At 40.1% G+C, this 11,045-nt stretch overlaps 1 protein-coding gene across 4 annotated transcripts in view; it reads left to right on the forward strand.

Moving 5' to 3' along the window:
* The window catches only part of STS (steroid sulfatase), a 92,587-nt gene extending 81,758 nt beyond the window's left edge, over positions 1–10,829 (forward strand). For all 4 annotated transcript variants that reach the window (XM_064143028.1, XM_064143029.1, XM_064143030.1 and 1 more), the window contains one exon: positions 10,413–10,829. In XM_064143028.1, the coding sequence (XP_063999098.1) occupies positions 10,413–10,795 (383 nt within the window). In that variant the 3' untranslated portion in view covers positions 10,796–10,829. The remainder of the gene's footprint in view (positions 1–10,412) is intronic.
* Positions 10,830–11,045: the final 216 nt, after the last annotated feature.

Genomic DNA, 11,045 nt, shown 5'->3' on the forward strand with positions numbered 1-11,045 from the left:
GCTATGGTGGTGAATCTTAGCAGGCCTAAGAAGTGGGAAGGGCTTTGTTAAAATATGGCACCCAGGTCCATGCACTACATAGCTCAAAATTTGGATCTACTAGATATGTATATCCAGGTGTTTGCTAGACAGTGAGATTTTACTGACAGAACATTGAGCAACCAAGGGAATTTATGTCTGGAGTTAAGAGGACGTTGCTAAGCAGACGTGAGTTTAATCTCTGGAGAGGTAAGGTCTGAGTGCTGAATACTGATTGTTCTACAAGAGTTGTCCATTGATTCAGGTTTCTTCTTCCTTCCTATAGAACTTGAGACAACACTAAGTAAATGTCTCACAGAGTGTCCTTCAGTATCAGTGTAGCAAAGAAAGAAAATTGGTTTTAGTAACTGTCTTATTAAACACCACCACGGATCACTGAAAAAATAATTTCTCATTTTAATTCAAATACTTCAAAGTGAGAGATTGATGGGAGTTGAAGAGCATATGTAGATCCTTACTTAAAACAATTAGCTGAGCACACAGCAATTTCAGTCACAGAATACTTTGTACTTTGCTAGATTTATGCAAGAAGTTATTATTTGTATTCTTAAGCTAAGACAGAAATACTGTGTTGAACTGAAGGCAAACAACACAAAATCATCTCCTCAGTAAATTCACAGGGATTTTAACATGCTCCTCAGTGTGCCACAACTCTGCAAAGGGTGTAGAAATGGAATTTAAAACAGACAATGCAACAGGTAATTGAGGGTTCAGGCATCCCAGATTAATTCAGAGGAAATAATCTGCACCAAAATCTTTTTTTAAACTCCAGCAAAAGTTCATGAAGGATTAGTATTTGAGAAAGTTGGTAGATAAAACTCTATTACAGGAGTATGCCAATAAAATGTCTTTGTCTTCCACAGTAAAGGAAATGAATGATAGTAGCACAAAAGTTACAATAGAAGACACCATCCATCAAGAGAGCTCTTAAAAAATACATTGTTGAGAACAATTGTACAGTGGCAGGAGAATGAATTAGATGACAGAAGGAAAATTAATTTGAAATACCTGAAATGAGCTTTTGTACTTATTTGCTAGAACTGAAACAGAGGAAACTGCATACATTATAAGAGGATACAGGAATAGCATAAGCAGAGTCGATGCAGAGGTGCTAAAGATAGTGACTATATCTAAAAGATCATTGAATGGTAATTAAGGATGAGTGAAACTCATTAAAAGAAGCATATAGAGTTAAGGTGTATGAACAAGGAAGGCAAACTTCCCTGCATTTTCTGGTCACATCAGTTAAATATGTAGATTTCACATAAACTTGAGAAGAGGAGATGTTTAGTCCATGATCTGTGAACACTGTGGGATCTTTCATAAGCATCAGCACCTTTTAGATAGATATTTGACCTGTGAAAGCAAAACTAGAAATGGATTGGAAAATTCTGGAGAGGCAACAACTGTGATTCTCTAAAAGTGACTCCAAAAGAACTGTAAGTGACCTCAGCACTGGCAGTACCTTTGCTAACAAAGCAGTGTGATCCTGGCATCTGAGCAGAGTGAGCAGAGTTGGGTATTGATAACAGGGTCCACCAATAGTCTTAGGCTAGACAAAGTGGTGATTCAGATTCAAGGTCCACCCAGGGAATTCAGTCAACAATAGAGGACAGAAGTACAGACAGAGCTAGAAGAAAGCCTACAACTTAGGGTCATCCAGAGGCAGGGCTTGGAAATGGCACTCTTGCAGCATCATTCAGGCAAGGACTGATAGCCTCAGTCAGAGCTGAAATGGTAACCCTGGTCTGTGGACTGGGTGCACGGATGGGAGTCCACCCTAGGGCTGGACACAGCCAATGTGGCCCTTTGCTGACCTCAAGGCAAATTTAGGAAATTCTGGAAATGGTGATTATAATATATAGATGTCTACAGAGTAAATGCCTACAGCTGAGCCAACCTGAATCAAAAGAGAAACAAGAAGGATTCTCACCTTAAAGGAAACAACTAACAGAGGTAAGAGGCAGATGTGTATAGGCTGGTGACCAGCTTACTTAAACACCTCCATATTGCAGTGATCCAAAGTTAGGTGAGGTGAGCAGGTGGTCAGATTGCATACTAAGTAGCAGTGTAGTGATGAGCAGTAAAACCTATTCATTACCTTGAGTTTAAAATTAGAAATGCTTTGCCACCTTTATCACGATGTGGAAAGCAGCATTATTTTGTTAAGGGTCAGTCAGTATGGAAGTATTTTCAAACTGACTGGGAATTTTAGGATCATGTAATTTAATTAATGGCATTTGTTTTTAAAACAGTAGAGATTCAAATAAGGGCCTCTTTACAAGTCTACAATAAGTAAGGTTAGCGTGTGTAGCAAAATAGAGAGATAACTGCTTTTGTAATGCAGAGTGGCATTTTAGCCATGCATCATCCTCACGAAAGAACTGACAAGAATGGTCAGAAAAGAAACACAGAGATCAGATACAGATCCTGATTTGAGTTACACTGGCATAAAGATCTTTAAAATCTAATTAAGACAGGGCCACTTGCTTTGGATGTTCAATTTCCTTTTAACACAAGACTAAACCAGTCATTTACCTTGTCTGTTAGCTGTCAAGAAGGCATACCTTTCTGAAATGCTTGAAACACCTGAGCTGGTTATTACTGTTTCTTGCTGAAGTCCACTATAATCTTTCAATCCACTTGATTGCTCGAGACATTTTGTTTCCCCTACTTCCTAACATTGCTTTGTGAGCATCATCTTCACTCTTCGTTTGCCCTCTTGTTTTCCTTTTTTCTCTCTCCCTATCTGATCTTGCCCATTTCATAGAAATCCAAATCATCTCCCACATCTCTTGTTTGTGTTCAGTGTTTCAGCCACAGGAGCTGGAGGAAGCAGAATAAGCATCAAGTGTAATTTATCTAATCTATCTCATTAAGTATTTTCATTTACTATCTTGATCCTCAATAATAGCAGATGCAGATGAATTTGGGTGACACAATATGGGCATATTATTGGGTAACTGTAGAATAACATCATTGCCAAAGGGGAGAAGAGCATTTCTATCTTTAACAGACATCACAAAACTGTGTATATCAAGCTCAAGAAAATCGACCTAATCAATGGATACACATTTATACTAACAATATTTTAAGTAGGAGAGTGTTTCTCCTGACAAGCATGACAAATACTGTTACAGAATTTTCTTGCCTCTTCTCTGCCCTGTGACAGTGGCAGCAGAGTTATTGTTAGGCTCAGGCTGATCTATTTATACCCTGGGACTTCCAATGCTCCACTCCCTACCAGCATTCTTCTACTTTGAGAGGAAAAGACAAATAAAGGGAAGAAAAACAAATTAAACCCTGTCTGTTCAAAACCATATTTATTCCTAATCATGGTAAGAACACATACTCAATTTCCTAATCCAGTTAGTAAAGTTGAAATTAAATACAGAGGTTTGGTTTTATTTTAGGGGGTGGCCCTTGTTTTTACATCCCTTTCTCTTGGTTTGGATTCCAAAGTGAGGGGCAGGAATGCAGGAATGGCTGCATTGTGGAAGGCATAAGTCAAACGTCCTGTGCATACCATTCAGAGCAAAACAAAACAGAAACACCCAACCAAGCAAAGTAAAAACTCCCAAACAAATCTCCCCCCCCCGATTACTTTGGTTATTTCATATATGACTGAACAGAGCTTACCAGCCAAACTGATTTCATATTCAGTGACAGACCTCAACTAACATTTCATCAAAGCAATGCTGACCTCTCTATTTAAGTCCCATGTAAGGAACAGTTCAAATTTATGAATCTCATCTGCAGCCCCAGAAGACCCTTTTATGTTCTTGGTTTCAGTAGGAAGGAGATGTTAGCAGGTTACAGCACATCAAAACTCTAACTGCCGTTTTTCCTTGTGCTGCACTCATGCATTCCTTGAACTGGAATTTAGGAGGAGAGATTCAAGGTTCTTCCTCTTTTAGAATCATAGAACTGTTTGGGTTGGAAGGGACATTTAGAGCACATCCAGTCCAATATCCCTGCAGTGAAGATAGGCATCTTTAACTGGATCAGGTTGCTCAGTGTTCTGCCCAACTTGACCTTGAATGCTTCCATGCATGAGACATTTACCACCTCTCTGGGTAACCTGTTTCAGTGTTTCACAACTCACATCCTGTTGCACCAGGCCCTGTTAAAAACACTGCCCTCATTTTTCTCGTAGGTCCCCTTTGACTACTGAAATGACAAGGTCTTCCCACAGCCTTCCTTCCTCTGGGCTGAATAACCCCAACTCTCTCAGCCTGTCTTCATAGGAGAGGTGTTCCAGCCCTCTGATAATTTTCAAGGCCTTCCTCTGGATAGGTTTCTGTCCTTGTCATGCTGAGGACTCCAGAGCTGGATGAGGTCTCGCTGAAGTGGAGCAGAGTATCACAATCTCCTCTTTCAACCTGCTGACCATGCTTCTTTTGATGCAATTCAGGATATGATTTGCTTTCTGAGCTGCAAGTGCATGTCGTCAACTCATGTCCAGCTTTTCATCCATCACTTACTGTCATCTGAAGAGCAGATGAAAACCTCTGTATTCATCTTGCATGACACTGAGACAAAAGTATATTCCCGTTACTTTCCTAAAACCCTTTTCACATTCAATTATTCATGCTGACTGGAAAATTGTGAAATGAAGAGGGGGCTTTGGGGTTTTATTTTCATAGGGATACAAACTGGCAGACTGATGGATTTCTCTGAAATGCCTTAACCTTGGACAAATCCACGTGAAAACAAAACCAAAACAGCTAAGCTCCCATATATTTTCTTGGCAACAGATTTACATGGGAGTCCCTGCTGATCATGTTTGAGAGGATATCCTTTGGTATTTAGGTTTATTTCAAGATTTTGACAGATGAACATACACTTATTAATCATTTGATTCGTCATCACAAACCTTCAGTAAACTGCTTTGCATTCCCTTATAGAGAGATGTTGAGGAGCTGGAACATGTCCAGAGAAGGGTGACAAAGCTGTGAGGGGCCTGGAACACAAACCCTGTGAGGAGAGGCTGAGGGAGCTGGGGGTGTGCAGCCTGCAGAAGAGGAGGCTCAGGGCAGAGCTCATTGCTATCTACAACTACCTGAAGGGAGGTTGTAGCCAGGTGGGGGTTGGCCTTTTCTCCCAGACAACCAGGAACAGAAGAAGGGGACACAGTCTCAAGTTGTGCTGGAGGAAGTCTAGGCTGGATGTTAGGAGGAAGTTGTCGGCAGAGTGATTTGCATTGGAATGGGCTGCCCAGGGAGGTGGTGGAGTCACCATCCCTGGAGGTGTTGAAGCAAAGCCTGGCTGAGGCACTTAGTGCCATGGTCTAGTTGACTGGCTAGGGCTGGGTGCTAGGTTGGACTGGCTGAGCTTGGAGGTCTCTTCCAACCTGGTTGATTCTGTGATTCTTATTGATGAATCCTGCAGATCTGTCCTTTCACTCAGAATGCTTACACACACGTTGTGTAAGAGAGTAATGATTACCCTCTATTTTTGGTTAATAAAATGCATTTTTGAAGGACAGTAAGAATGAAAGACACAACACAGCTCTGAATAGGTTTCTCTGGGTTTTTTTTCCCCCCATCTTTGGCAAAGTGGCTATGCTTTGTTACATTCTTAAATGTGTTCCTCTCGTGGTGCTTAACTGTATGACTTACTTTCTAGTGGAAAATCAGTGCTTGAAAATCAATACTGTTTCTCTTGCAATCAATAAAGTGAGGCCTTGCTATTTCCAAGGACTTTTGAATACAAGTTGGAAATGGCCAGCAATTTTTTTTTCCTTTGTATCAACATTATATCCTGTCTTCAGACATCAACTATTGCTCAAATACATTGGAATTTACATGGACCATTCAGCAAGTAGATAGATTCTTCAAATAAACATTTATCTGGATTATATGCATTAAATTACTGGGCATGAATTTTTTATCCAGGGCAACATGTATTCTTCCATGTTGCTGTTAACTAAGATTTCCAAATGTGAGGGATAACATTCCATTCTAGCTCTTCCTATTTTAGCATTTTTAGTTTAGCTACTAATAGATTCTTCCCATTTGGGATTTTCTTCAACAAGGAAAGAAAATGCAGTCAATGGTACATCAATTCTTTTTGAAGATGATCATCAATAATTCAGTAAAATAATATTGTGTCAACTGCTACCATTCAGCAGAGAGCTTTGACTTTTGAGCAGAATTCAGTGGAGGCTTTGTGCTGGTTTGAGGCTAATTGTACTATTTTAATGAGAAAAAAATTAGGTTATAGGCTGTGGGAAGAAAACAGTGGTGATGTCTGCTTCACTCATAGGCTTGCTGAGATGTATAGAAACAAGGACACTAACATAGATAAGATAGTGTGAGAGTCTCTATCTGTCAGAGCTGGTGTCTGTGCTTTTCTCCCTGTCCTTTAACTAGTAGTGATTAAGGGTAATGCTATTATAACAGAAATTTCATCCTTATCCAAGGTGTTACTTCATCTTGGAAATATTAGTATCTTATTGAGAGATTTTTATTTAATCTCATGGCTGCTGCTTGCCTCTTGGATCTATGGATGTCTCTGTGAGTATGAGAGTCTAAATAAAAAGGTGAAGGATAGTAAAACAGAGGAGTCTTTTAGGGAGACTGAACCCTGAATAATTATGTTCACAGCAGTTTGAACTTATTCCAACACATCTAAATTTGACACTGTTTATATATACAACTATTGGTTTGGGTTTTATTAATGTGTGAAGGGAAAAGCTATTATGAATAGGTTAAATTGTTGGACAATTGAGGGAGATGGAGAATTGCAGGAAAAATGAATGCTAAATAATGTAGCTGTGAAGCACTGGCACAGGATCTTGAAAGGTGCTGCAGGCTTCTAGCTTGTCTGCTGTTTTAGGAAGGACCTAAGGATATACTTGGCTGTGGGGGAGTCCTGACAATTTTACAGCTAACTTCACTGAGGAAGAAATATTTTTTAATACAGAAAGAGAGTTTACTATCCAGATGCTTTGCAGAACAAAGGTATCATTAATTACCAAGAGGTTAATATGATCCTTGTAGTTAACCCTGTGACAAAATGAGATTTTTCTATCAGCTGAGAGAGACTGGAAGAGAGCTTGCTGCCTTTTTATATATATCAGGATTTATACAGTTCATCAGCTTTACAGATTAGAAGTCTGACAGCTCTTTATGTCTCCTAGTATAGTACAATGGCCACTCCACAGCCACAGACACTGACAGATATGTTTTAGTTTTTATACTGCTTAAGGAATCGGTGCTTAATTCTGCAGCTCTGTTTCTCTGGCACAACATGAAGTTCCAGACCCTCACTGAAACCTCACTGCAGTGTGACAGCTGATGAATATTGCACAATAACAAACTTTGCTCATCCAGAGCACGTTACAATCACGATATTTTATAGCTACATCACTGATAAATTAGCATAAGCTCTTCAAAACATTAGCAATGTGATTCAGATGTAAAGTGATGTCACACATGGCCTGTCCCCAACACTGTGAATGATTTTGCATCGTGCTGTATCCAGACAAACCTGAGCAATTCTATGTTCTATTATTGAAAAAAAAATCATGGTACAACTTCCTTGATTCTTCCTTTTCACCATGCCTTATCTCTATGAGCTCTTTGTACCAACTTGCTTTAATTCAGAGTGACCAACTTTGCTACCTGTAAGCCCTTGAACTTGCTTGCTGTGCCCAACATCAAATAAAAAGGTGACAGAAGACTTAGCAATGTCATTCAGCACAACTGTACCATCAAAGATAAATGTGTAGTAAGACTGCCTGACCACAAAGTTCTCATGTCATGGCCTTACTGGAATTTCTTTTAGTTGGCACTATAATAGTTCTCCTTCTATAAGGTGTTACAGTGCCCTGAATTAAATTCTAAAGTGGGGCAAATGTTATGTGGTCTACAAGAGCACACAGCACACTGATTAATAAAGCCCTTTGGCAAGTGGGGCAAATGTTATGTGGTCTACAAGAGCACACAGCACACTGATTAATAAAGCCCTTTGGCAAGTGGGGCAAATGCTGTGTGGTCTACAAGAGCACACAGCACACTGATTAATAAAGCCCGTTGGCTTTCTCTGTTCTTCACTGTCCATCTTGCCAATTAAACACTTTTTAAGAGTCTGAAGGAATGCTTAGTGTAGAATTCCTTCCCTTCCCAGAATGTAAATGCTAAATCTCAGTAAATGAGGGGCATGTTTCTGCCCTGGGAAATAGTCCAAGCATAAGTTCAAAGACATTTATGTGGAAATGTTAAGATATTGCTTGTTTATTTTAATTCTGAGACAACAGCAAGGAATTCAAACATCAGGCAACCTTTCAAAATGCTGTTGGAAAAGTAGATGAAGGAATGGTCCCTTTCCTGTCCTCTTCCCCATCCCCTTCCCCTGCCCCTTCCCTTTCCTATTCCTCTTCCTGTTCCACTTTTCCCTTTTAGCCAGTAGGACTATGTCAGTGTTGCTGTCACAGCCTGACCCTTTTAAAGCCTGCCACGTCCTATTGTTTGTGCCACTCAGCCTGTAAAGCTCCCTCTTTTCTGACTTCCAAGCTGCATTCAGAGGGTTCTCCCAGTCTGATGTGTATAATAACCATCACCCTTCCGACCCTGATTTAAGTGCAGACTAAGTGAACCAGAAGTCTCCAGGCTCTGTCATTGAATTGGTTCCTAAAGGTATAATCTCTAACAATGTGAAAAATGCTGTGGGATGGAATGTAAAGAATCTTAAGGTCACCTACTGTCTAAATTCATGCTATAGAGTAGAACTGCAGCCTGTGGCACTTCAGTCTGCTGAAACATTTCTTCCTTTAAACCTGCTTTTATCTTTGAAAATTGAGTGTGATGTAGTCTCAGCATGGCAAGTACTAGTTCATCTCTGCCCTTCCCAGACGTTCTAGTGCCTTCCATTCTGCTGAACCGATGAGCTGATTAATTAATATTAGCCACTCTAGAGCACATGAATCTATGCCAGTCTCTTACTACATTAACAAGCTTTCTGTGGCTTAACAAAATGCAATAAAATAATCAATTCAACAATCAGGAGTGTGGCTGCTTGCAAGGAGTTGCAGAGAAATGTAAATTACTGGTTAATATGTGTTGCTGATGTCTGTATACTCAAGTGGGTAGGTAATCTGCATCATAGAACTCTGTTGTTTAATGTCCTACTTTTATTAAGTGTAAACTACAGATTTCTTCCTCTATTCTGTTTCTTGGAAAACTGCATACTTTGCTGATTGTGGGAGGACTGGAAGGGCTTGTCTCTTCCTGCCTTCCATCTCCTCTGCAGTACTTGAGGAAAACAGTAACCATTTGTTTGCTTCTTCCTTTCTTATGAAGTATTTTCAGAATCTCCAGCGTTCCTTCTGTTCAAGAGCGTTTCTTGAAGGCACCAACAGATCTCTGCCTTTTCTTCCTCCTGGAAATAATATGTATTTTTAAAGGGTGAAAAAAAATGACTGAAATTACACTTTGTGCAGACAGTTCAGCTTCTGTACACAGCAAATCAAGCTGAGGTTATGACCAATCTGGAAACGAAGTTCTCATTTTACAGAGCAGAATGTCACCCAAAACTCACACTGCTGCAATAATTACTTGTTTTGGGAAAAAAATATCTGGAAGTCTAAGTCATTTAGCATCCATTATAACTTTTGGTGTCATCATAGAATCATAGAATCAACCAGGTTGGAAGAGACCTCCAAGATCAGCCAGTCCAACCTAGCACCCAGCCCTAGCCAGTCAACTAGACCATGGCACTAAGTGCCTCAGCCAGGCTTTGCTTGAAGACCTCCAGGGACGGTGCCTCCACCACCTCCCCGGGCAGCCCATTCCAAACAAATGAGAAACTCTTGTCTCTTGGTGTGTGCACTAAAGCATGTGTCAGGAGGAGCTGGGTTAACTTGACAAAAAGAGAAAGAAAATAAAAAGCAACAATGAAATTATTTTGATGAACAAAATAAGAAGCAGATGTGGCCCAACAGTGTCTGGACACAACACAGTGCCCAATAATGTCTGGGCAAATGTATGTTTTAATAAGACTTGGAAAAGACTTATTAAAATATGCCTTATATGTGACTTAGTAAACATTTATGCAAATCTTCTTAGCACTGTTAATGTGAAAATGCAAAGTTCTTTAATGTCTTCCATGATTTAGTTAATCAGAATTCTTCCAAGGGAAAGAAATGATCATAATTACTTCATAAATATGCTTAGCATGAAAACCTTCATGTTTTGTTCAATTTTGGTTTGTTCCATTTTGGTTTACTCTTTCAGTATGTTGCAGTTCCTTTACAGAGTGAGGTTGTACCAAAATTCTGATTTCCCATGATGTAAAGTAGAGTTTCATAAGATCAGGGAGCTTTTAGTTGGTTGTTTTGTCACCAGCTGTTTTGTGTCTGTAAATTGCAGGTGAGTCTATATGGAAAGTCTTCTTCTTCACTCCAAACTTCAGTCCTGAAGACTCCAGTGGCTGCTACGATTCCCACGTGTGCTTCTGCCATGAAGGATTCGTTACTCAGCATGATCCTCCACTGCTCTTTGATCTCTCCAGAGACCCTGAGGAGAAAGTCCCACTGACTCCAGAAACAGAGAGCCGTTTCTATGAAATCCTCAGGGTCATACATCTAGCAGTAGACAACCACACCAGATCTCTGCATGCTGTCCCTGACCAGCTGTCGTGGGACAACCTCATCTGGAAGCCGTGGCTCCAGCTGTGCTGCTCGTCCCTCTTTCAGTCTTGCTACTGTGACTATGACTCAGAAAGGAACCTAGTGGAGGTGCATTCAGAATAAACAAGCTGCAATTCCCTTGCAGAAAATGGAACAAGAGAGTGTGGGTAGCTGACTTGAACCATGCAGTTACTAACCTTCAGGTTTTGGTGTGTAGGAGGACCTGTCTTCAAACACATCATTGCAGTAGGAGAGAATTTCAGTCAAGAAAATGTGCCAAGAGGAGGGCAAGATATACCTTTTCTGGTTTTATAATACAAGAATCAGTATGAAGCACATGTTGCCATCTTCACCTACAAATGGGTAGGCTGTT

This window comes from Pogoniulus pusillus, chromosome 5 (assembly GCF_015220805.1).
Source record: "Pogoniulus pusillus isolate bPogPus1 chromosome 5, bPogPus1.pri, whole genome shotgun sequence".
NCBI classification, from domain to species: domain Eukaryota; kingdom Metazoa; phylum Chordata; class Aves; order Piciformes; family Lybiidae; genus Pogoniulus; species Pogoniulus pusillus.